The sequence below is a fragment of the Aethalodelphis obliquidens genome, unplaced genomic scaffold (assembly GCF_003676395.1).
Source record: "Aethalodelphis obliquidens isolate GAN/ISIS:26980383/991018 unplaced genomic scaffold, ASM367639v1 scaffold15, whole genome shotgun sequence".
In the NCBI taxonomy this organism is placed as follows: Eukaryota; Metazoa; Chordata; class Mammalia; order Artiodactyla; family Delphinidae; genus Aethalodelphis; species Aethalodelphis obliquidens.
Genome location: NW_020837959.1, coordinates 34,899 through 62,427, shown reverse-complemented (window position 1 = coordinate 62,427; position 27,529 = coordinate 34,899). Strand labels below are relative to the sequence as shown.

Sequence of the window (27,529 nt, the reverse complement as noted above, 5' to 3'; positions counted from 1 at the left end):
TTCTAGAATCCGTCTGCACACACAGACGTTACCCTGCGAAAGCAGAGCCATGCTTTTGGCCCCGGGCAGAGGTGGTGTGTGAAGCCTGTCTCTCTGTCTACACGGGATTCGGGTCTGTATGGCCTGCCAAGCCCTTTCCCACCCTTCTCATTGGCCAGGCTGATATTAAGGAAAAGAACATTCTGGTGAACCCCATGGTGGTAACTGTGGGGCCTCCACACACAGCCCAGGAGTGGGCAAAGGTGAGTGGTGAGCCCTGGAGAAACAGCATAGGACGTGCCCACCTGAGTCACACTGCCTGGCCCCTAGGTGGCCGTGGAAGGCTACGGCTGCTGCTCCGCCCACATGAGCAGACGGCTCCCTCGGGTGGGTCCACGGCAGAGCTGGCTGGCTTCCCCAAGGCTGGTCCTGGCCTGCAGAATCACTTTGTCCTTCCCTGGCTTTGCTTTCCTCATTCCCTGAAGCAGTTTCATTTCATTTTATGTACTTTATCCAGGAATGTTTTTATCCCACCACCTCTAAGAGATTAGTATGATGGCTGGTTAGCATTTTCCATAAAGGGGACAGTTGAGGAGTAAGCTACACAGAAATTGCTAATTACAAATGTGTGTGACTGTTCAGTTCATAGCTCTAAAAAGCCACATCTCTAGAGACCATGCCTCATTATGTTCCAGACTTTGCATCCACCCTGCGTGGCGAGTTTGAGGGGCTGAGATGAGTGTGTCTGAGTTTTCACCTCTCAAAATAGGAGGGAATGCCGTGATTGTATTAATTCCACAGAGTGTTCTGGCTTTGAGCAGTAACAGTTTCCCAGACACTAACTTTACTTACAAGTTATTATTAACTGTCTTTCTTTTTCGTGGCTCTTTTTTTTTTTAATCTCAATGCCTGATTTCTGAGATAGTGCTGTGAAAAAGTCTGATTTTTAGCTTCAAGACTGATTTTCTTTAGATAATTAGGATTATCAGGCCCTAGAAATAGATAGACCTGTTGCCCCCTCCTGTATTGCTGGCCCTTGGAAGAGTAACACACCCTCTGTCCTGGCAGGACCGACCAGGCTTGCAGCTGTACCAGCCCAGAGGTGGCATCCGAGCCCGTGAATGTGATGGAAGACCCCCTGAGGAGGGCCGTGACGGGAGGAGGGGTGAGGTGGAAGATTCACCAGGGGCTGGAGCTGAGAAGAGCGAAGAGGCAGAGTGAGTCAATGTGCATGTTGGTGACGTGGGTGGTCTCCCACCCACACTCTGTGGATTAGAGAGGGCATTCCTTCCGGAAGCATGTAAATTAGCCTGGAATAAAACCGACAAGGTGAAACTACTCCTTATAGAGAAACTAGAACTATGAAGGTGGCATAGAAATACCTAGAAACCATTCTCAAGCGATCTTTTAAAACTTTGAACAGAGTTATAGATTTGGCCATTTCTGATATAAACTAGTATATGTAATTTAGCCAAAGCAGAAGAAAAATAATCTCCTTCAGAAAGTAGCAAAGTATGACCAAAACCAGAAGAAAGCTAGTATTGTATCAGTGTGAATTCTGAAGCATTTCAAACATGGTGTAGGAATAACTTGGACTTTCAGTTTTACACATTTGTAAGTCAATGGTCTGTATCTCATTGTGCTTTTTGTTGGTTTTCTGTGAGCTGTAGTTTCTGGAGAGTGAGCAGCTCTCATTTTATAACCATTGTAATTCAGTCGTTCATGCACCTTCAGTCGTAAGGATTAGCTGAAGCCTGTCGTGCTGCATTCCCTCTGATAGGAACTTTAACACCGTATAAAGCCCAACAGCTTTAATTGTTGCCCTTTTAACAATACGACCACTGAATTAACGAAAAGAGTTCCAGTCTTTTGATGGAGTGCTCATGTTTTATAACATAAATGGCATTATTTTAGAGAGGAATAATTAGGTATGGCATCTGGAGTCTTTCTTTTTGCAGTCTGAGGCAGTTTTTTCATAACTTAGTATAGTTTTCTGCAGCTGTGCATTCTACAGTATTTTTTCCTTTTAGTGAAATTTTTAAATGTTAATGCTTTTGGCACTGTGCTTTGAACCATTTATTAAATAAAAATTTTAGTTGCTATGAATTTGAACTCCAGTTATGGTACTTTTCCTATATAGAATTATATATAACAAAATACTGCTTTTTAAAACGTAGCTTTAATCATCTGAATATTTCGCTTATTATATCTATTCCTTATAAAATATAAAATGTTTATAAAAAACGGAGATTTATTATTAAAAGAACCTCTACGACTGTTAGACATACGGTCAGTTTCAAGCACTGCTGTGCTCGCGTTCTTGACTTACGAGCTCCAGAAGGTGGGGGAGGGGAGAGGAGAACTTGCTGTGGATTCAGTGAGTTCCAGGTGATCCAGCAGCATCAGCTCTGGCTGAAAAGGGCTAGATAGTAAACACTTCAGACTTTATAGGCTATACGGCCTCTGTCACAACGATTAAACTCTGCCATCATAGTGAGCCTTAAAATACATTTACAATAGAAAATGAATGGGCAGGGCTGTGTTCCTATAAAACTTAATATATAAAAACAGGCAGCACACCATATTTGGCCTGTGGGCCATAGTTGGTTAGTGTTCAAGATTCATGGTTTAAAACAATGGTTGTTATACTTTTTGGTCTCAGGAACACTTTACGTTCTTAAGAATTATTAACAACCCCAAAGGACTTTTGTTTATTAGCTAGATTATATCTATTGATGTTTAATGTATTCAACATTAAAGCAAAAATGTTTAAGCACAAGAATACATAAACACATGTTCTTTTTATAGCTGTCAGAGTAATAACATCAACACACATCATTTTAGCCTCTGGAAAACTCCACTATACACCCGTGAGAAGATCACAGTAAAAAGGCGAGTAATGTCTTTTAGTCTCTTAATGAGTAATTATACCCAAGGGAGGGACCAAGATGGTGACATTGGAGGCTCCTGAACGTCCCTCCTCCCATAGACACACCAAATGTACAGCTACACACACAGAAGTTCCCTCAGAGAAAAATCCAGAAACTAGCCAAGCGACTCCTACACACCAGACAAATGAGTCAATACCCACATCGAAACAGGTGGGAAAGTCGGAGACAACCTCTCACCATAAGCCCAAACCCCAGCACAGCACCATACAATCGCAAGAGAACCCCCAGTTCCCAGCTTTTTCCTGAAGAAAAGCTAGGGCTGCCACATCTAGCACCCCGACCTTTAAGGCTCCCCATCTGAGGGATGGACCTTTAAATCACCTGGTTCTGAAAGCCAATGGGGCTTCTGTCCATGAGACCCACAAGACAGGTGTGCATGAGAGCCCTCTCTGCAGCTATCCCCCCAGGTCTCCGCACAGGAGCAGGCAAAAACGCTCATCTACCAGATTCTCCCTGGAAGGGTGGACTGCGTACTCTTCTGGTTGCTACTTGAGAGCCCAGATTCTAATCAGCCTGCACGTGCGTGGAAGTGGACTGAGACATTGATGGGTCTTGGCACACCTTCCACTACTGGAAGCCACTAAGAACAAAGACAGTAGCATGGACAATCATAAAGGTTTGAGAGGCAACCACATACTCCGGCCAAGCTGATTGACAAGGTTTATCTCCTACATGAGACTAGTCTGTCCAGACTGGGAGAGGTGGCTGTTTTATCTAATGCACAGAAACCAACACAGAGACTCAAGGAAAATAAGAAATAGGGGAATATGTTTGAAACAAAAGAACAAGGTAAATATCTCGAAACTGATCTTAATGGAGATATGTGATTTACCCAGTAGAGTTCAAAATAATGGTCACAAAGGTACTCACTGAGGTCAGGAGAGCAATGCAGGAACACTGTATGAATTTCAACAAAGATATAGAAAATATTAAAAAGTGCCAAACAGAAATCATAGAGCTGAATCTTACAATAACTAAACTGAAAATTTCAATAGAGGAGTTCAACGGCAGACTAAATCGAGTGGAGGGAGGGATCAGTAAACTCAAAGGTAGGGCAGTAGAATTCATCCAGTCAGAGGGGCAAAAAGAAAAAAAAAAAAGAGTAAAGATAGCTTAAGGGACTTATAGGATACCACAAGAAGACCAATATGTGCATTATAGGGGGTCCCAGAAGGAGAATAGGGAGGGAAAGGGGTAGAAACGTTGTTTAAAAAATAATAATAATGGCTGAAAACTTCCATAACCTGTGGAAAGAAACACCCAGATACAGGAAGCCTAAAGAATACCAAATAAGATGGATTCAAAGTGACCTACACTGAGACATATTATTATATTGTCAAAAGTTAAAGGAGACAGAATCTTAAAAGCAGCAAGAGAAAAGCAACTTGTTATGCACAAGGGAACCGTCACAAGACTGTCAGTGGATTTTTCAGCAGGAACTTTGAAAGTCAGAAGGGTGTGGGATGTTATATTCAACATACTGGAGGGGAGGGTGGGAAAACACCAACCAAGAATACCCGGCAAAGTTTTCCATCAGAATTGAAGGAGAATAAGGAGTTTTCCAGACAAAGCTGAAGGAATTCAGCACCACTAGACTAGCCTTACAAGAAATGTTAATAGGAGTTCTTCAAGCTGAAACAAAAGGCCACTGATTACCAACAGGAAAACATATGAAAGTATACAACTCAGTGGTGCAAAGGTAAATACACAGTTAAATTCAAAATGTTCTAATATTGTCATGGTAGTGGGTAAATCACTTATAACTAGTATAAAGGTTAAAAGGCAAAAGTTTTAAAATAACTATAACTACAATAATTTGGTAATGGCTACACAATATAAATAGATGCAAATTGTGACACCAAGAAAAAAATGTGGGATGGGGAAGTAAAAATATAGAACTTTTGTATGCCTTCGAAGTTAAGTTGTTATCAGCTAAAAGTGAACTGTTTTAATATGTTTTATGTAAGCCTCATGGTAACCACTAAGCAAAAACCTGATGTAGATACACAAGGCATAAAGAGAAAGGAATCAAAACATACCTTTAAAGAAAATCATCAAATCAGAAAGCATGAGAGCAAAAGAGGAAGAAAGGAACTTCAAAACAGCCAGAAAACAATTAACAAAATGGCAATTGTAAGTTCATATCAATAATTATTTTAAATGTAAATGAACTAAATTCTCCAATCTAAAGACAGAGTGGTTCTTTTAGTCAATGTAGTATTGGAGGTCCTAGCCACAGCAATCAGACAAGAAAAAGAAATAAAAGGAACCCAAATTGGAAAGGAAGAAGTAAAACTGTCACTGTTTGCAGATGACATGATACTATATATAGAAAACCCTAAAGACGACACCAGAAAACTACTAGAGTTCATGAATGAATTCAGTAAAGTTGCAGGATACAAATTAATACACAGAAATCTGTGCATTTCTAAACACTAACAACAAATTATCAGAAAGAGAAATTAAGGAAACAATCCCACTTACCATGACATCAAAAAGAATAAAATACCTAGGAATAAACCTATATAAGGAGGTAAAAGACTTGTACTTGGAAAACTATAAGACACATAAAAGAAATTGAGGCTGACACAAACAGATGGAAAGATATACTGTGTTCATGGATTGGAAGAATTAATCTTGTTAAAATGATTATACAACCCAAGGCAATCCACAGGTTCAGTACAATCCCTATCAAAATACCAACAGCATTTTTCACAGAACTAAAACAATTTTAAAATTTGTGTGGAAACACCAAAGACCCCAAATAACCAAAAGAATCTTAAGAACAGAGCTGGATGTATCATGCTCCCTGACTTCAGATTATACTACAAAACTACAGTAATTAAAACAGTATGGTACCAGCACAACAACCAGACACACAGATCCATGGAACAGAATAGAGAGCCCAGAAATAAACCCATGCCCTTATGGTCAATTAATCTACGAAAAAGGAGGCAAGATTATACAATGGCAAAAAGACAGTCTCTTCAATAAGTGGTGCTGGCAAAACCAGAAAGATACATGTAAAGCAGTAAAATTAGAACATTCTCTAACACCATATACAAAAATAAACTCAAAATGGATTAAAGACTTAAATGTAAGCCCAGAAACCATAAAACTCCTAGAAGAAAACATAGGCAGAACACTCTTTGACATAAATTGTAGCAATCTTTTTGTGGCTCTGTCTCCTAAAGCAAGGAGCAATAAAAGCAAAAATAAATAAATAGGACCTAATTACACTTAAAAGCTTTTGCACAGCAAAGGAAACCATCAACAAGGTGAAAAGACAATCTACTGAATGGGAGAAAATATTTGCAAATGATATGACCAATGAGGGGTTAATATCCAACATATATAAACATCTCATACAACTCAACATCAAGAAAACAAACAACCCAATTAAAAACTGGGCAGAAGAACTGAATAGACATCTTTCCAAAGAGGAAATGCAGATGGCCAACAGGAACATGAAAAGATGCTCAACATCGCTAATCATCAGGGAAATGCAAATCAAAACCACAATGAGATACCACCTCACACCTGTCAGAATGGCTATCACCAAAAAGAACACAAATAACAAATGTTGGCGAGGATGTGGAGAAAAGGGAACCCTATTCATACATTGTTGGTGGGAATGTAAATTGGTGTAGGCACTCTGTAAAACAGTATGGAGGTCCTCAAAAAACTAAAAATAGAACTGTTTGACCCAGCAATTCTACTCCTGGGTATATGTCTGAAAAAAAAAGAAAACACTAATTCAAAAAGATGCTTGCACCCCAGTGTTCATAGCAGCACTATTTACAATTGCCAATGTACAGAAGCAACCTGTGTCCATCAACAGAAGAATGGATAAAGAAGAAGGGATATACATATACACACACACATACATACACACAGTGGAATACTGCTGAGCCATAAAAAAGAATGAAATTTTGCCATTTGCAGCAACACAGATGGACTTCAAGGGCATTATGCTAAGTGGAATAAGTCAGACAGAGAAAGACAAATACTGTATGATATCACTTATGTCTAGAATCTAAAAAAGAAAACTAGTGAATAAAACAAAAAAGAAAGACTGACAGATATAGAGAACAAATTAGTGGTTACCAGTGGGGAGGGGCAGGAAGGAAGGGCAAGATAGGGATAGGGGATTAAGAGGTACAAGCTATTATGTACAGAATATTTACGTACAAGGATGTATTATTGTACAACACAGGGAATATAACCAGTATTTTATAGTAACTATAAATGGAATATATTAACCTTTAAAAATTGTGAATCACTATGTTGCACACCTGTAAATTATGTAATATTGTACATCAACTATACATCAATTTTAAAAAAAAGAAAAAGAAAAAAGGAGTGGCTGAATGGATGGAAAAAAAAGATCCAACTCTATGCTGCTTCAAAGAGACTCATTTCAGCTTTAAGAGCACACACAGACTGAAAGTGAAGGGATGGAATAAGATATTCCATGCAAATGCAAACCAAAAGAAAGTAGGTTTAGCTATGCTTATATCAGACAAAATAGACTTTAAGTCAAAAATTGTAATGAGATAAAGAAGGTCATTATACAATGATAAAGGAGCTAATTCACCAAGAGGATTTAACAATTATAAATATTTATGCACCCAACATTGGAGCACCTAAGATATATAAAGCAAATATTAACAGATATGATGGGAGAAGTAGACAGCAATGAGATAATAGTGGGGACTTCAAGACCCACTTTCAACAATGGATGATCATCCAGACAGAAAATCAATAAGGAAACATTGGACTTAAACTACACATTAGACCATATGGATCTAACAGAACATGTCAACCAACAGCAGGAGAATTCACATTCTCAAGTGCACATGGAACATTCTCCAAAATAGATCAAATATTAGATCACAAGACAAGTCTTAATAAATTTAAGAAGACTGAAATCATATCAAGCATCTCTTCCAACCACAATGGTATGAAACTAGAAACAATTAGAAGAAGAAGATTGGAAAATTCAAAAATGTGTGGAGATTAAACAACATGCTTCTGAAAAACCAATGGGTCAGATAAATCAAAAAATATCTGAGACAAATGAAAATGGGAACATGACACATCAAAACTTATGAGATGTGGCAAAAGCAGTTCTACGAAGGAAGTTTATAGTGATAAATGCCTACATCAAGAAAAAAGAAAGACCTCAAATAAACAACCTACCTTTACACTTCAAGGAACCAGAGAAAGAACAACAAACTAAGCCCAGAGTTAGTAGAAAGAAGGAAATCACAAAGATCAGACCAGAAAAAAAGGAGGTAGAGACTAAAAAAGAAAAATCATTTTTTTAAAGATCAATAAAACTGAGAACTGGGTTTTTGTGGTGTTTTTAATAAAGAAAATTGATAAACTTTTAGCTAGACTAAGGGGGAAAAAACAAGACAAGTAAAATTAGAAATGAAAATAGGAGACATTACAACTGATAACATAGATACCGAGGCTCATGAGAAACAACTACGGACAGTTATACACCGACAAATTATATAATCTAGAAGAAATGGATAAATTCCTAGAAACTATAACCTGCCAAGATTGAATCGTGAAGAAGTAGAAAATCTAAACAATTACTAGTGAGGAGATTGAATCAGTAGTCAAAAACTTCCCAACAAACAAAAGTCCAGGACCAGATGGCTTCACTGGTGAAATCTAGTAAACATTTAATGAAGAATTAATACCAGTCCTTCTCAAATTCTTCTAAAAAGTAGAACAGATCAGGATGCTTCCAAACTCTTTTTATGAGACCAGCATTACTCTGATACCAAAGCCAGGCAAAGACACTACAAGAAAAGAAAATCACAAGCCAAAATCCCTGATGAACGTTGATGCAAAAATCCTCAACAAAATATTAGCAAGCTGATTTGACCAGTACATTAAGAGGATCATACACTATGTCAAGTGTGGTTTATCCAGGGATATCAGGATGGCTCAATATACACAAGTCAGTCAATGTGTGATACACCACATTAACATAATGATGGATAAAACTCATGTGATCATCTCAATAGATACAGAAAAGGCATTTGACAAAATTCAATATCCTTTCATGGTAAAAACTCTTGGGAAACTGGGTATAGAGGGAAGGTCCCTAAACATGTTAAAGGTCATATATGCAAACACACAGCTAACATCATACTCAACCGTGAAAAGCTGCAAGTTTTTTCCATAAGATCAGGAACAAGGCAAGGATGCCCACTCTCATAACTTTTTTTCAACATAGTACTGGACGTCCTAGCCAGAGCAAATAGGCAAGAAAAAGAAATAAAAGGCATCCAAATTAAAAATAAGTCAAATATTCTGTTTGCAGATGATATACTATGTACAGAAAACTCTAAACATGCCACAAAAAATCTGTTAGAAATAATAAATGGAAACAGTAATATTGCAGGATACAAAATCTGTATACAGAAATCAGTTTGTTGTTAGTGTATAGAAATGCACCTATCAGAAAGAGAAATTAAGAAAACAATCCCATTTAAATAGTGTCAAAGAGAATTAAATACTTAGGAATAAATTTAACCAAGAAGGTAAAAGATTATACACTGAAAACTATAAAATTCATAAAAGAATTAAACACAAATAAGTGGAAAGGCATTCCATGTTCATAGGTTGGAAGAATTAATATTGTTAAAATGTCCAAAAGGGCTTCCCTGGTGGCGCAGTGGTTGAGAGTCTGCCTGCCGATGCAGGGGACACAGGTTCGTGCCCCGGTCCAGGAAGATCCCACATGCCGCGGAGCGGCTGGGCCCGTGATCCATGGCCACTGAGCCTGCGTGTCCGGAGCCTGTGCTCCGCAACGGGAGAGGCCACCACAGTGAGAGGCCCGTGTATCCAAAAAAAAAAAAAAAAAGTCCAAAAGAAGACCAAAAAGGACTTCGAATAACCAAAGCCATCTTGAGAAAGTAGAACAAAGCTGGAGGAATCGTGTTCCCTGATTTCAAATTATATTACAAAGCTATAGTAATCAAAACAGTATGGTATTGGCAGAAAAACAGACACATGGAGCAATGGAACAGCATGGAGAGCTCTGAAATATACCCATATATATATGATCAATTAATGTTCAAGAAAGGAGCCAAGAATACAATTGGGAAAGGATAGTCTCGTCAATAAATGGTGTTGGGAAAACTGGACAGCCACATGCAAATGAAAACGGAGCAATTTCTTACACCATACACAAAAGCAACTGAAAATGTGTTAAAGACTTGACTATGAGACCTGAAACCACAAAACTCCTAGAAAAAAACATGGGGGCAAGCTCCTTGACATTGGTCTTGGCAAGATTTTTTGCATTTGACACAAAAAGCAAAGGCAACAAAAGCAAAAATAAACAAATGCTACTACATGGAACTAAAAAGCTTCTTCACAGCAAAGGAAACCATGAACAAAATAGGAATTGGGAGATTGGGATTGACATATATACACTAATATATATAAAATAGATAACTAATGAGAACGTGCTGTATAGAACAGGGAACTCTACTAAATGCTCTGTGGTGACCTAAATGGGAAGGAAATCCAAAAAAGAGGGGATACATATATACATAATAGCTGATTCACTTTGCTGTACTGCAGAAACTAACACAACAATGTAAAGCAACTATACTCCAATAAAAATTAATTTGAAAAAAAATATCTGAACTAAACACCTTTTCAAATAATTGTGAAGGAAGTGATGTTTAAAAATAAATTACAGGGACTTCCCTTGTTGTCCAGTGTTAAAGAATCTGCCTTCCAATGCAGGGGACGTGGGGTCGATCCCTGGTTGGGGAAGTGAGATCCCACATGCCGTGGGGCAACTAAGCCTGTGTGCCACAACTACTGAGCCCGCGTGCCTCAATGAGAGAGCCTGCATGTGGCAAACTACAGAGCCCACGTGCTCTGGACCCCACGCACCACAACTAGAGAGAAGCCTGCACACCACCACGAGGACCCCGTGTGCCACAAATAAGACCCGATGCAGCGAAAAAAATTAAGAAAAATAAGTAAATAATAAAAAATAAATTACAATAGAAGAGGTTAAAAAAAGCAACCTATGGAATGGGAGAAAATGTTTGCAAACCACACGTCTGGTAAGGGGTTAGTGCCCTAAATATGCAAGTAACCCGTACAACACAACAGCAGAGAGACACCAGACCACTCACAGACTGTCCCCAGCTTAGAATGGTTTGACTTGCGAGTTTTTAAGTTTACAATGGTGTGGAAGCAATATACATTCAGTAGGAACTTTGAATTTTGATCTCTTCCCAGCTATCAATACGCAGTACAATACTCTCTCATGACGCTGGGCAGTGGCAGTGAGCTGCAACTCCCAGTCAGCCAGGCAATCACAAGGCTGAACAACCCATTTATACACTTACAACCATTCTGTGCCCATACGACCATTCTGGCTTCGACTTTTAGTACAGTATTCAGTAAATTACACGAGATACTCAATACCATATTAAAAATAGCTTTTTATTAGATGATTTTGCCCAACCATAGGTGAATGTAAGTGTTCTGAGCATGTTTAAGATAGGCTAAGCTAACTGCAATGTTTGGTAGATTAGGTGTATTAAATGCATTTTTGACTTAATGATATTTTCAACTTATGACGGCTTAATTGGGATATAACCCCACCATAAGTCAAGGAAGAGCTATACCCAGTTTAAAAATGGGCAAAGGACCTGAACAGACATACTGCCAAAGAAGAAATACAGATGACCAACAGGTACATGAAAAGGTGCTCAATATCACTAGTTACCAGGGAAATACAAATCAAAACCACCATGAGGTATCACCTCATGCCTGCCAGAATGGCTGTTGTCAAAAAGACAAGAGATAAGTGTTGGCGAGGGTGTTGGCGAGGGTATGGAGAAAAGGGAGCCCTGGTGCACTGTTGGAGGAATGTAAACGGATACATACTATGGAAAACAGTACAGAGGTTCCTCAAGAAATTAAAAATAGAACTGCCGTATGATCCTGCAGCCCCACTTCTGGGTGTGTATCCAAAGGAAACAATCCCGATATTGAAGAGACATCTGCATCCCCATGTTCGCTGCAGTATTATTCACAATAGCCAAGGTATGGAAACAACCTAAGTGTCCATCGATGGATGACTGAATAAAGAAAATGTGAGATATCTACATAGATATAGATATCTATAGATATGTCTCTATCTATCTATCTATATGCAACAAAATATTATTCAGCCTTAAAGAGGAAGAAAATCCTGCCATTTTCAACCATATGGATGAACCTGGAGGGCATTATGCTAAGTGAAAGAAGCCAGACAGAGAAAGACAAAGACTACATGGTATCACTTATATTTGGAACCTAAAAAAAAAATGTTGAACTCATAGAAACAGAGTAGAATGGTGGCTACCAGGGACTGGGGCATGGGGAAAGTAGGGAGAGGTTGGTAAAAGGGTACAAACGTTGAGTTATCAGATGAATAAGGTCTGAGGATCTAATGTATAATATGGTGACTGTAGTTGATAACACTGTATTCTATAATTGAAATTTGCTGAGTAGAACTTGTATTCTAATCAAAAAAAAAAAAGTAAATATGTGAGGCAATGAGCGTATATTGATTAACTTAGTGGGAATCCTTTCATACTGTACATACATCAAATCATCTCATTGTACACTTTAAATATATCACAATTTTTTATCTGTCAATCATATATCAATAAAGCTGAAAAATATATAAATACAAAAGTATTGAATAGTTACACCCTCTGAAAGGTGCCTAAGATACCTCTTCAGGGATTATCAGAACTCATTTTGAGACCACTGTTTTAAAACAGTAATACCTCTTTATATTGGTACACACTTCCCAATGTAGGCTTTCAGATTGGCTGGGCAGGGCACGCACAGTGTCTGAGGTTTGGGGATGTCTAGCAACCTGTGGCTGGTAAGATCAAAAGCTGTTCACATATGTGTGAAGATTTTATTACCAATTACAGAAAAACTTTGAGTTTATCATATGTCTAAGAAATGGCAAAAATGTTAAGGAAAGAATTACCGTTCACGTGGACACATCGCGTGGACGCAGCTGACAGTCGTGGGGAGGGACCGAGTTCTCCGTGTGACCGAGGGCTCGAGTGAGGGTTGGCCTCCTGTTTCACTTCTTCGTAATTCCTCTGCAAAACTTTCTTTTAATGTTTTCTGTTGTTTCTCATTTTGGATTTCAGTCCTTGGTTTTATTCAACTACTTAGTGATTTTAATAATTATATTCTAAACATGAACATAACAAAGGAGAGGAGCTGTCTATTGGGATTTTCATTGCTCTCAGCCTTTGCTAGTAAATCATAGACACCAAATGAAGTAATTCCTCAAATCTGACATGAAATATAGGCCCTTTGAAGGATCTCATTTACCATCTTTGGAAACAAGTTTTTACTTGCTAAATAATAGTAGTACTTACTGAGTAATCGTCTCCCATTTCATAAATCCCAAGGCAGTGAAACACCTGCAGATGTTTCTGCAGCAAATCCAGCAAATCCAAGGAAGGAGAGTGGCTGTTCCAGCCACTTCCCAGCAGCCCACTGTTTCTTCCCCAACCGCATTCCTCGTGGGGTGAGTGAATTCTGCACATGGGGAAGATCCACGCGGACAAGGGCGTGAATTTTTTCACAACACACTATGAGAAAGGATCATTTACTTTCATCTCTTTCACTGAATTCTCATTTTTGTGTCTGTCTTAACTCTGATGAAAAGACATATAATCATCTATACTTTAAGCAGATTTGCTTTCTATTCTGTTCTTCCTATCTTTAAAATTAAGGACATGTATTAGGTTAAAGAGGAGAATTAAGTAGGTATTTGATCCTCTTGATCTGTTCATAGATTAATAGCAGTAAAGAAAAAGAAAAAAGAGAAGTTTATTTTCAGAACACTATTCAGAGTCAAGAGGTTTTTTAAAAAACAGATTTTCCCACTTAAATCTACCAGATAATTGCTTCAACCCGATCTTAGCTATAGGCAAGGTCTACTCGTAGTTATTTTTACATGAAAATTCAGTTTTAATCATTATTTTTTAATTTTGTCACTTCAGTTAGGTTTAGAAAAATGCTGTCTGTCTTCTTTGTGTGAATTTCTGCCAGGCTGCATTTTGGTGGAAAGCTAGCAGTTTCTTGTAAATGGTTATCCCTATCTTCTTTGTATCAAAGGCATGTTTATCCTGTGAAGTTCTAAATCTCTCCCAGAATTCTTCATTGCTACACATCTAAAAGAAAAATAAATACAGAAGTAGCCTTATATCACAAAAGAGATTTTTTAAAAAAAAGTCTTAGTCAAGTTAAACGTAAGCGGCCTACCCCATAGAAAGAATGGTATTCTTCAGTAAAATAATTTAAATTATTATCATGGTAGAAAAATCAGTGTGCCAAGTTGCGAGCAGTGTGCCTACAGGTTACACACAGTGTGCCTACAGGTTACACACAGTGTGCCTACAGGTTACATACAGTGTGCCTACAGGTTACATACAATTCCTCCATCACATGCTCATGGAGTAGCCATTTCCTACATCACTAGGATCATACTTTTCTGAATCAAAAAATGGAGCAGTTGATTGGACAGAGGATTCTTATGCCAGTTTGGGGTGTGAGGGCCAATGTAGGAGATGCTATTTGGACACCAAACTGCTGGCATTTCTAGAATATCTTAATAGGTGGTAGAACCCATGACGTTTGGATTCAGGCCTTGCTATGGGCTGAATTGTGTCCCCCTCCACCCCAGTATTCACTTGTTGAACCCTTAGCCCCCAGTGTGGCCGTATTGAAGTAAAGAAGCAACTAAATGAGGTCATAAGGATGGGGCCCTGATCCGATAGGAGTAGTATCCTTATAAAAGAAGACACCAGAGCTCACTAGCTCTCTCTGCCACAGGAGCACAGAGCCAGAAGGCCGCTGTCTGCCATCTGGGAAGGCCCCCACCAGCACCAGTAAGCTAGCACCTCGATCTTAGACTTCCAGCCTCCAGAGCTGTGAGAAATAAATGTCTTAGTTTATGCTGCCCACTCTGTGGTATTTTGTTATGGCAGCCTGATCAGGCTGAGACAGGCCTGTCCCAGGAAACCCAAGGACTGCAAGGGAAGGAACCCAATGGTGGTGGCCTGCAGCAATGGCTCCTCTCTCCTGGACCCCCAAGTCTTCCTCTTTTGGATCATTTCTGTCAGCTTTCAAATGAGATTTGTTAGTTCTTATGTTATTAAAAAATTCCTCAAGCTAAATTGCCTTATCTATCAAAACATAAAATAGAAGTATCCTTACACCCAGCACTGGAACTCCTAACACTGCACCCTACAGATTGAACTGCTGCTACCAGTCATAGACACACCAGCCGTTAGATGCCCTTCTTTTTGGAACAGCCCAGGTGTTCCTCCTGGGACGTGGCTAAGTGACAGCTCCACAATACGCAACACTAACACCAGCTTCTCCACAGGGTGGGGTAAAGTCCAAAGTGCAGAATGTGCTTCAAACCCTTTATAGACTCACGGGATGTTTGCATTTGCATAGAAAATGTTTGGGAATATGTGTGCCAATTACTAACATGTTTACAGTGGCTAAGAATTGAGACTACACTGTGGAAGTAGAGCTTTTATGTTTTGATACACATTTTAAATCCTGCTTTGTAAAACCTCCGCAGACTCCGTCACCCCCCACCCCATGGCCCCGTCACTCCTCCACGGCCCACCCACTGGATGACAAGCCCATGGAGGCAGAGACTGAGATGTTTACTACTGTTTATGCCAAATTGGTGGAACTCAGTATTTATTGAATAAATGCTCAAATGAGTAAAAAGACAAAATACCTTATATTGCAACTTGCTCGTTCTTAAATGAGAAAATTTATCTTTAAGCCAATACTTATCTTACAAATAACAAATTGTTTTATGACTAGAATTTCTGACTACCTGGATATTTTTATGTATGTATTTTGGTCTAGAAACCACCTAAACCTCACAGTGAAATAGCTTTAAAAGTACTCAAGCTTTTAGGACAAATACTCATAAGAAATATGCCAAAATTTAATAGCAACTGAAGGTAGGATTAAGATGATTTTTAGTTCTTTTCTTTCTAATTTTTGAACAATGATTATGTACAAAAAATAGATTTTCTTTACTTCTCTTTCCAAATGGATTCAAAGCTTATAATTACCAAATGTATATAAATGCCTGAAATGAGGCATTTGAATTTGAAATGAGGAATTTGAAAACTAATTCTTTCCCCAAGGATCTCTACCAATCTGCTACTGAGTTTCCCAGGGAAGAACAATGGCAAAGTCTGCACTTAGGAATTCCTATGCAATTTCTTTTCCTGTTTTTGGTATTTGCTTAAGTTTATGCATGAGTAGGAACTATATTAGTACTATTTTCAACATTCTCTCTAATGTGTGTCTTTTTAAAAATGTCACTTACCTTGGCATGCAGCGTGATATATTTCTTCTTGCTAGAATTGCTTTGTTTGTGACCCTCACATTTCACAGATGTGACCACTTTATCATTCTCTCTTCCTGTGCTACTGTTTCCTCTTGAGCAGAGTCGCTTAGCCGGTTTTTTAGGTTATAGATTTAAAAAAAAAGTTTTATTATTGCACAAACCCCATGTTTGTCATTATATGAAGTTAAAATTTTCTAAATCATTCCCTTTCTCTTTGAAATTCTGTGTAATATTTACCAGTAAAAATTATCTTAAGGTCTTCCTTTTGGAATTGTTTGCAGGTTTTTGACAGCTGCCCAATGTCATCCAAATCAGGAAAGGAGAAGATCTGAAGGATTATGTTATCAGGCCTGCGAACTAGCAAGTCAGACTGCCCCTGACACACATTCAAAGGATAATCCAGTACTTCTTTCTCAAGCACTTTCTCCATCTGCCGTAAACATCAGTGAGAAAGAGAAACTGAGAGACAGACTAAATTATGACAGGCCAGCTGATTCCCACCCACTCACAAAAGAGTCACTTGAATTTAAAAGCACCTGTGCTTCTTAACACAGATGAACCTGTCTTTAGAATAAAGTTCTGTCCCACTGAAGAGACAGTCACCATTGAGCAGTCCTAGCTTAAGTGGAGTAGATACTCCCATTTATGAGTTCTTTACATCCAGACAACAGCTCTTTGGAGACACAGTGATTGTCACATTCATTCATCAAATGGTCACTGCGTGCCTCTGTGTGGCAGGCACTTTTCTAGGCGTCAAGCATTCAGTGGTGAGCAAAGCAGACCAGTGCCTGACTTCACAGGCCTCGAAACCCTTCCTTTCACTTAAAAGGAGTGGGAACCCCTAAAAGCTCACCAGTTCCTCTAAATCAGGAATTCTTTTTTTTTTTTTTTAAAGAAGATGTTGGGGGTAGGAGTTTATTAATTAATTAATTTATTGTTGTTGTGTTGGGTCTTTGTTTCTGTGCGAGGGCTTTCTCTTCATCGCGGTGCGCGGGCCTCTCACTGTCGCGGCCTCTCTTGTTGCGGAGCACAGGCTCCAGACGCGCAGGCTCAGTAGTTGTGGCTCACGGGCCTAGTTGCTCCGCGGCACGTGGGATCCTCCCAGACCAGGGCTCGAACCCGTGTCCCCTGCATTAGCAGGGCAGATTCTCAACCACTGCGCCACCAGGGAAGCCCCTGGAATTCTTAACTCGAAATCCGTGTTGGGTGCTCTTGTAACATTGTCACTCTTGTGGTCATCCATAGGTTCCCTAAATTAGTATCATGTTATGAATAAGCATATCATACATTTTTCTATAGAATGGTCTATATAAGCTTTCATCAGATCCTCAAAGGAATAACTTTTAAAAAGTAAAAATTTTTATACAGTAGGCTGTCAGTAATCCAGCATTGAATTGTTTTCACAATCTTCTTGCCACAAACATAAAATGGAGGAATTCGATATTATAGGCAGAAACTATCATCTAAAGTAACAGACACTTCATAAGTATGTTCTCTCCACTGAAGAGTTGGGGGGTCATCACTGTCACCTTCTTTATACTGAACAGAACCTGCCCCTCCCCCCACTGCAGCTCTCCACCCCTCCCACCCCTCCCAGGCCCACGTGGCTCAGGCCAGTCTGATCAGGGCAGCCCCCAGACATGGGCCGGTCTTCTCCTAGCGTGTGCCTGGGGGCTGCGCTGGCCAAGTGACGTGCGAGTCCAACAGGATGGCAGGGCAAACTCACCCTGTCGTTCTGTATGTGACCAAGGAGGCCCAAGGGGAGTCCACCTTCCCATGGAGCTGAAGTGTGCACTCAGAGCAGAGGTGAGAAGATGGTGGGCTCCTGTCGGCAGTGCTGGAGCTGCTGGACCAGCTCACCCTGGAGCCCACCTTCCCGCGGGCTTGTTGGGGGACGGGGGCGTGTCTTGTTACTAAAGCAGTGTGAGTGACTGTGTCTGTTACTTTAGTGAAATCTGATCTTAACTGGCAGCTTTGCTTTGGGTTGAACGTATGAGAAAGCTTTGACTTGGCGGAAAACCCTGCTGCTGTGGTGCTCAGGCCTCAGCTCTTCTCAAGCCCTGCCTCAGAACTACTGATATTCTAGGGACCCCCTTCCCTCCACCATGCTGCCTTGTAAGACCAGGAGGCCACACCAGCTTTCAGCCATAACCTCCACTTACAAAATAACCACAGAGAAGCACCCCAAAGGCTCAAGGTTCTAATCTCGAACTGACTGGTAGACTGCGATAAAGCTGTGCTTCGTCTTGCAACTTTGACTAGTTAAACAAGAAACATTCAGAAAAATTCTAAGTCTTCCAGGTGTCCTGGAGCCTAGCGTTTCCATTTAATACACATTTCAATAAACCTCTTGTGCTGCTTCTAAGAGGTAAATTACAGGTTCTACCCTCTAAGGAATAAGGGGCACAGCTGCTTCTCCACCTCTGCACACCACAGACACAAGCTCCCACTTGCCAAGGACAGCCCTACACCAAGGTCTACTATCATTCGTTCAGTTCAACTACGCTCGTCTGAGAGTGAACTTTGTGCTAGGGACTGTTGCTACACCCTCAAGACACAAAGCACAAGACTTTGCTGACAACGGTCTTTCCAGCTGGCAGGGAAACCCACACAAGTGAGTGGGTGATTATAATTCACTGGGAAATGCGCTGAAGTAAGGTGTGGACAGGAAATAGGATACTTCTTATTTTATCAATCATTTTCTCCCCAAGTACACTGATCTATTTGGGAGGAATAAAATTTGGGGTGCGTTGCCCTGGCAACAGGAGGCCAGAGCTCAACCAGTGAGGAGCTCCTGCCTATGACCCTGCCTCACGAGTGATGCAGAGGTGAGGTGATGGCTTGGGGCCGTTCACAGCAGCGTGTGGGGTGTTGCTAGCGGTGCCCAACAGGTGACAGCAGTGACTCCACAGGGGCCTGGCGTGTGCTCGTGCATGTGCTGCCCTGCCTCTGGCTTCTGAGCCCCATCCCATTCTCCAGTCTTCCAGCTGATTCTCTGAGCTGTTTGAGATGCTTCCAATAAGTTCTCTTTCTGCTTAAGTCAGCTAGGATTGGTTTCTGCTGCTTAAAACCAAGAATTTCAAAAGAAAACATAAACAGGGAGATGATTAGAGGCAACAGTAAAGACATTTGGAGAAAGGAAATTTGGGGAAATAAGTTACACTGCCCTGAGTAAAAAATCCCACTAATATTGAGGAATGAGAATCTGGCAGCCTATGTCCTATGGTGGAAAATGGCCAATTACCTGTGGTCCCCTGAAATAAACTGTTCATTATGGGTCAGGTTTGGGGAAACTGAATTGGTGCTGCCACAGAACAGTGTGAAAGGTAAGAGAGATTCAAGATTGTAGGGAAGAGAAGCAATTCCTAACAGCACTGAACATTGTCAAATGGCAAACAAAATGTCTGAAGTCGTCAAACATAAGAATTGGGACTTTCTATGCACATGCTAAAATAATGGGTGCCTTACAGTCAGAGGGTTGAAATAGCCACAAAGTGTCTGTGTGAAAGTTGGTTCAACAATCTGGAAAGAATGAGACTCTATGTCTCAGAATGAAGGTATGCCGCAGGCCTCAGCAGACGCAGAATACGTCAGACCCACAGATACCCAGCTGATTCTCCACGCCATCCCCCCACCAAGGAAGCTGACTTCCTTAAGCTCCCCCCATGCCACAGCCTTTTCCAGATCTGAAGTAGCCAATAACAAAGTCAATGTCTGGAGGAGGCAGCTTCCAACCAAAAGAACAAGCACTTTATTACTTCACGTCAGCAAACGTGAGGGGAACAAATGTAGGAATGGATTCCGAGTGTAGGGTTCTGAACAAGAAAGAAAAGAATACAGGTTGGACTGAATTTATGGACAGTGTGGTGGTTTAAACATCAGTTCTAGTTGTTTACTCAGCTGATTAATAGCAGCCTAAACTGAGTGGCAGCCAAGTAAAGTCGAGATGCCAAAAACTTCCATCAGAATTCAGAGACTTCCCAGGATAGTAAGGCTGGAATGAACTGGTTATGGGCAACCCACCCTCTTCCTCTGAACTATGGCCCCCAAGGGGCCAATAATACTCTTTTCTACAAAACATTGAGAATGCACTGATGAGGAAACACCAGAATCTCTGAAAAGACTTTAGTGACTGCAATTAAAGTGGGCTCTGTAGTAGACTGATAGCTACATTCTCATCTCCGGAACCTGTGACTATTGCCATATGTGGGAGAAAGGGGGGATCTTTGCAGATGCAACCAAGTTAAGGGTCTTGAGATGGGGAGCTTCTCCTGGATTGTCCGTGTGAGCCCTAAATGCAATCATGTGTCCTTTTAAGAGGGAATCAGGAAAAGATTTTCCTCGCAGACATGCAGAAGAGAAGGTGACATGAAGGCCGAGCAGGAGAGACATGGGAAGATGTGGCCTTGGGGACCGGGGAGCTGCTGTCGCAAGCCTAGGGATGCCAGCAGAAGCCGGAGGAGGCAGGGAACAGACTCTCCCCCAGAGCCTCCAGAGGGAGGGGCCCCGCTGACACTGATTTCAGACCTCTGATCTCCAGAACTGTAAGAGAATACATTCTGTCCTTTGAAGCCACGAAACTCATGGTAATTGTTACAGCAGCAGTAGGAAACTCACAGGCTCCCTGACTTAAAGGGAAGATACAGGCGTTTTAGCGTCAAGGTCAGGAAGGTGACCCTAACAGTCAGAAGGGCCTGTACGGTAATCAGAATAGCCCCGCCCCCAGTCGCTCTGCGGCTGAAATGGACGAACCACCCGCTAGATTCCTGCTTGGTCTGCAGAGCTAAAGCCCGTTTTGGGTCTTGTGAGCGCAGGTGTGACTTGATTCACCATGAAAGTGAGACATGGCCCTTCAACCAATTTCTAGATAAGAGTCAGTTCACAGACCCAGAGACCTTCGACTATTCGGAAAGACGGCTGCGTTTGAAGAGCCTTGTAAGAACTTACGTGACTCTTCTTCCTATAGGCATTTACCTTAGATTGACCAAAATCCACAAGCTTCGCACTGCATTCTGTTCGCAGGGCCTCTGCCAGAAAGATGCAGGGCAAGGATGCCAGCAGGACCTCAGCTCCTGGCATCTTGTGAGCAACTGTGGAGTCGACTGTCTCAAGTAGGGGACGCAGGGGACAAGCATGGGTGCACCCGACGGGGCCAGCCTGGGGACAGCACTGCTGCAAACCTGGGTGCCCTGACGTGGCGAGCCTCAGGGACAGCTGGTACTTCCTTGTGCCCCCGCGCATCCCTCTGTGTCCAACATACCATGCTGCCTCGACCTCCACGTCTTTGTGGCTTTGTGTCGTCCTCATCTGGCCGTCCCCACAGCTGCTGGGAGGCCTCTGTCTCACCTCCTCACACAGGAACTTGCTTGAGGTGCAGAATCTCAGGCCCCGCCCAGACCTCCTGACCAATCAAGGCTCCCACATGCCTGGGCCGTGCTGGGAAGCTCACTCTCCCCCTAGACTCAGCACAGTGTCCGCTTGCCCCTCGCAGCGCTGGTTACCTGGGGCCCCGCCCCTCCGTCTCGGAGCAGGGCTGCTCCAGCCTTCTCGCATCTGACATAGTAGGCACCTAAAAACGCCCACCAAGCGACTAAATCAATGCACCCTTCGCTGGTCTAACGCATGTCCCCACTCCTTGGATGGAATATAAGAAGAGCAGCTGACCATGTGGCCCGTGCAGGACTCCTGGCAGCCACTAGACACGGGCGGCACTGCAGCTCTGCCCTGGGCTGCTGCACACCGTGGATGCCCTGTGGGAGTTCAGCCGAGCGGGGCTGCCCCTGGGCTCCCTCACAGTTCCCAGGCAGGCTTCTAGGGCCAGCAACAAAAGGCTTTCTTTAAAGAGGGAGGAAGGGACAGCCACGGGTGCTTGGGACACTTTGAAACTGCCACACCCGCCAAAGCCCAGTACTTGCTGTGCTGTTGCTTGTTCAGCAGGAAGCCTGCAGGGGGCGCCCTCGCTGCTCTAGGGAGGGTTGTTTCTTCTTCTAGGTGGAGAGAAACCATCCACGACTTCCAGATAACCTGCGCCCAAAAGCAAACACACACAGTCTGGCCCAGAAGTTGCCCACCACGGAGGCCAGAGAGCAGAGCTCCCAAAGCATTCTGGATATGGGCAAGGGTGAGTGAGGCACTGGCACAAAAACTCAGTAGTTGATGTAAATACTATTTCCATGCGGTATTTTTAAAAATCTAAATTAATGCTAAGGAATCTATGAATAACAAAATATAAACTTTTTTTTTTTTTAAAGTAAGAAGTGGATTTATTTACAGAGAAACACACTCCACAGACAGAGTATGGGCCATCTCAGAGGTCAAGAGGCCCCAGGGTACAGGGTGGTTAGTTTTTATGGGCTGGGTAATTTCTTTTTTTGCTTCCTAAATTTTATTTATTTATTTATTTATTTATTTATTTATTTATACAGCAGGTTCTTATTAGTTATCTATTTTATGCGTATTACTGTATATATGTCAATCCCAATCTCCCAATTCATCACACCACCACCAATCCCCCTAAACGTTTTTAATAAAGACAGGATCTAGCCAACTCCTTTTTTTTGTTGTTGTTGTTGTTTTTTTTTTTTTTTGACGAGCAGGCTCAGCGGCCATGGCGCATGGGCCCAGCCGCTCCGCGGCATGTGGGATCTTCCCGGACCGGGGCACGAACCCATGTCCCCTGCATCGGCAGGCGGACTGTCAACCACTGCGCCACCAGGGAAGCCCCTAGCCAACTCCTTTGGCTGGTCTGTGAGTGTTGACGTGACATGGTCCTGAAGCTCCAGTGTGGGAAGGGCTCATGCGTGTGGATGTGTCATCTACATTGAAACATTTTCATTGAGATGTACCATGAAGGAAAGCTGCTGGGCCCTTCTCCAGGCCCACTGGATCACAGTCTGCATTTATTAAACCCCCAAGCGGTACTTACAAGCTATGTCAGACTTTTTCACCTTCTCCAGTCTCTGCGGGACTGGCTGATAAACAATGTGTCGGGTTTGCATGCACCAGAAAATCACAAAACGTGCTGAGGAACCGGGGAAGACTTGGCCCAGTTTGAAACTAGTAAAGCTTTACACTTAGCCTACTATTGTTTCCTTAACAAGTGGTCCGCAAAACTTTTGCTCCTGTACCTTCCAAAAGAATTTTCATAATTTAATTTCACATACTTTTATCTTAATGAGAAGGACAAAATTCCCTGCAATAAAAATGTGCATGTTAATTAAAATTTTGGACTTCCTATCACAGGTCTTAAGTACTAAGAAATATCTCTATTACAATAGTACATAACTAATCGAAACAAATATTAAAATAGAGGTATAAACTGCTATAGCCTGAATGTTTGTGCCCCTCCCCCCAAACTCACATGTTGAAATCTAATCCCCAGTGTGACGGCATTTGAATGTGGGTCCTTTGAGAGGTCATTAAATCATGAGGGTGGAGCCCTCAGGAATGGGATTAGGGTCTTACAGAAGAGACCCCAGAGCGTCCCTCACGCATTCTGCCATGTGAGGACACAGTGAGAAGATGGCCACATCTGGACAAGGAAGCAGGCTCTCCCCAAACACTGAATCTGCCAGCCCCTTGATCTTGGACTTCCTGTGTCAAGTACTGTGAGGAATAAATTTCTGCTGCTTATAAGCCACCCGGTCGAAGGCAGTTTCCTAGAGCAGTCCAAACCAACTAAGACATCAACATAAAAGTCTGACGGTTAGAAATAACCTTCCTTGAATTAAAACAGCAGGATGTTTATAATTCTCAAAACTGGTGAGGGCCCAGTTTCTCTCTCTACTCTCTCTACTTATGTGCGTGTTTAAACTAGTCAACAATAAAGTGTTAAAAAGAAAATTCCTCTCAGAAAGATGGGGATATTTTCCCCAATGGGTTCATATATTGAGAGATGAATTTGATGAATACCTTTTGCTAGTAGAATAAGACAATGTTGGACAATTCTATTCCAGGTTTCCATTTTTATTGATCTAACTGCTGAGAAACCTTGGTGACACTGAATGGAGCAGAGGAGTTTTGTTATAAAATACCACTTAATCCTTTAAAATTCTTTCAAGTTATATACCAACTGTTCATAGTTATCTATAATCAAAAAGTACTTCTAATGTCTACCATTTGATAATTCTTCTAATTTAATTGAAAGCAAAGAATTAGAAATCATCTGACTTTTGAAAGGCTTTGCAATTCAATGATTGGAGTCGTTCAGTTTCTCGGTTCCTGGGAAATATACAAAAGTCTTTTCCAACATCTCAAAACATTCTTGATTGTACCTGCTAGTCTTTCATTCTTGGAAGTGAACAGTTTAATCTGATCTACTCAAAAAGGCTTGGGGAAAAATAATCAAGGCAGTCCTTTCAGAACATCGTTGCCAGTATATTTTCATAGAGAGTTTTCTAAAGCCTTGGGTTGCAAATGTAATGAATCCAATTTATGGAAAATAGTCACCATGTAATAACCTTTGCCAGTTAGTTCTTACTATCAAGCCAGTCAGCCAAATCAGCCTTATTTATTCAGAAAAATTTCATTTTTCAATTCAAATAAACATGAAATTGATGTCTCAAAATGAGGACCTATTTATACAAAAGTTAGAAACATCTTGTAAGTAAATGCAGTAATGTCAAGATTAAAATTAAATGGAGTTAATAGTCTTTCTTATTAGCTAACTTAAAATAATGTGTAGCTAAACCAATGGGTTATTGATGAAGCAAAGAATGTGATAATGGAAGTTATATTTCTTCAGTAAATATGTGTACATGAATATATCAAACTCTAGCATTGAGCTTTTGGGAAAACTTAAATAAGATTTATTTTAAAACTCACAAATAAATCCTTTGATTTTGTTTTATACCATTTTAAAAAACAGTAAAATATACTGCTAGAAGCTACCCTGCCTGGCAACTAGCATATAAATTCACTTTTTAATCAATGGGAGGCATGAATGATAAAATATTTAATTGGATGAAGAATGATTGTAATTGGTAAATATACTTGATCAAAAGAGTTTTTTAAAACTATCTTAATGATTACTACACATCTTATCAGGAAGAAATCACATAAAATTTTACCCATAGACTTTATGGAATGTATTTTGGACATCGTCCCGTTAACCAGTTTTCTCTAACTTAGCAAGCTTATTTCAGCCTGCCTTTACTATTTAAACTGCTGTTCCCTAAATTCTCCTCTGAACTAGCTCATTCGCTCATTCCACACTCACAAGCTCACAAGCTGATTAAACCCTGAAATGTATTCATTCTGGTGTCACTTTCTGGAAATCATACTTGGACCTCAAGCCCACACACCCTTAACAGTTTTTCTAAATTTTCAACTCTTTTATCCCATCACGTCCTGGAACTCATCTTGCGAAGCAGGCATCATCATCTCAGGTGTGTTAAAAGACAAACCATTTAATGTGCCAAAGATCAGCAGACCTGTGAGTGAACGAGGTCTTAGCCCAGGTCTTGTTGTACCAAATCACTGATTCTTTTTGCCATTTGTTCACTTATCCCAAAGCCTTAAATGCCATCCCTCCTCCAGCCTACTACTTAAAGGAATAATACAGGAAAATTTAGACTTCATAACAGGAAAGCTCGATTAATCATTTGGATAGATATGTAGTCTCCTGATCCTTTCTGCTTGCCTTAACTCTGTCCAGAGCGAATCCCACCGCTGGAGTGGAAGAAGCTGGTGAAGGAGAGCGACGCTGCTGTCTTCCCACCGAGCCAGGAGCCCTGGGCAGGCCTGCTCCCACCTTGGTGCTTCTCTTCCGGTGAAGGAACATGGATTCACAGATGATGGGAAGCTCCACAGGTGAAATGTGGGCCGTCGAGTTTCCCTGCTGGGAACAGTCATGTGATCTTTTAACGTGCAAGCCCCACTTAACCCCCAGGGAGACCAGGCCTCCCCTTTTCAGAGCTGGATGAAGACAAGGACAGTCTGGACTTGAGATGCACCCAGATGGTGAAAATTCTGTTCCTCAGAACTCCTCTCAGGGAGAGAAGTCCATGTGGCAGAAAGAAATACTTAGGAGAAATGATCGTTGTGGATGGGTTTCCTGAAGGAGCAGTGATTGGGCCCTCAACTGCCTTCTGAGAGTCTTTTCTGAGGCTAGAGCTGAATTGCTCAGGGCAGCAGGGAGAACCTGTGTTCTCCCCACCTGGCCCTCAGCCTCCTCTGAATGAATGTTGAGCAAATATTTTAAAACAATCAGCTTGAAGGGGAACCAACCTATTAACCACATTGGGCACCCACGTGGCTCAATCTGGCTTTGTTTCAACCCCCTTCCATCCCTGAAGGTAGACAGACCACAGTTAAAGAGCTGAACTCCTTTGGCATCTTCTCTGCTTGTTTAGATACTGTATTTTACAACTAAAACCACAGTGTGAGCTAGGACGTTCCTGCTTCATCACAAATGTGACTCGCGATGTGAGCAGACACTTCCTCTCAGTCACTTTCTTCCTAACTGCTCCGTGCAGTAGATGTCACATCACCATTTTAAAGACAAAAGAACCCGAGGTGGAAAGATGTAAGTTGCCCCCTTACTTGGAGGCTGGTCTTCTTCTTCCCACACAAGTAGTTTCTCAGAGTGTGGGCAAGCCTGTGGGCCTAACAGTCATGGCTCATAACCGTGGTTCTCAACCTTGGCTGTATTAGAAGCATGTGAGACTCTACAAAACACCCAGTCCTGTGCTCCACACCCAAAAGACTTCACTAGTCTGGGTGCGGCCCAGGAACCAGTCGTTCTTAAAGCTCTGCAGGTGATTCAAATGTGCAGCCAGATTTGAAAACAGCTGGTAGGTAATATTGTATCTATGGGAAGGTAATATTGTATCTATGGGAAGGTAATATTGTATCTATGGGAAGGTAATATTGTATCTATGGGAAGGTAATATTGTATCTATGGGAAAACGCTGGGTAGCAAAGAATGCCCCCTCCTCTGCTCTTTCAACAATTATTTGAGAAAGTACTATATTCCAGGAATAAGGCCCTCAGGGTGGCGGAGACAGTCCGATAAAAGCCAGTAACAATAGAGGACTAGGCGTCTGTGAGTCAGAGAAGGCGTGACTTGCCCAGCCCGGGTGGCAGGAAAGCCTTCTTAGCTGAGGAGGCGGTGCCTGGGCTGTTTTCATCAGGACCTGAG

At 41.4% G+C, this 27,529-nt stretch overlaps 1 protein-coding gene across 6 annotated transcripts in view; it reads left to right on the top strand.

Annotated features, from left to right (window-relative positions):
- The window catches only part of UPF3A (UPF3A regulator of nonsense mediated mRNA decay), a 41,758-nt gene extending 24,447 nt beyond the window's left edge, over window positions 1–17,311 (top strand). The window contains exons 8-9 of one of the 6 annotated variants that reach the window (XM_027115731.1): window positions 1,048–1,196; window positions 16,671–17,311. In XM_027115731.1, coding sequence (XP_026971532.1) covers window positions 1,048–1,196; window positions 16,671–16,938 — 417 coding nt within the window. In that variant the 3' untranslated portion in view covers window positions 16,939–17,311. Of the gene's footprint in view, window positions 1–1,047; window positions 2,092–16,670 lie in introns of those variants that run through there. The other 5 variants (XM_027115729.1, XM_027115728.1, XR_003434607.1 and 2 more) reach the window with 5 other exon arrangements.
- The last annotated feature ends 10,218 nt before the right edge of the window (window positions 17,312–27,529 follow it).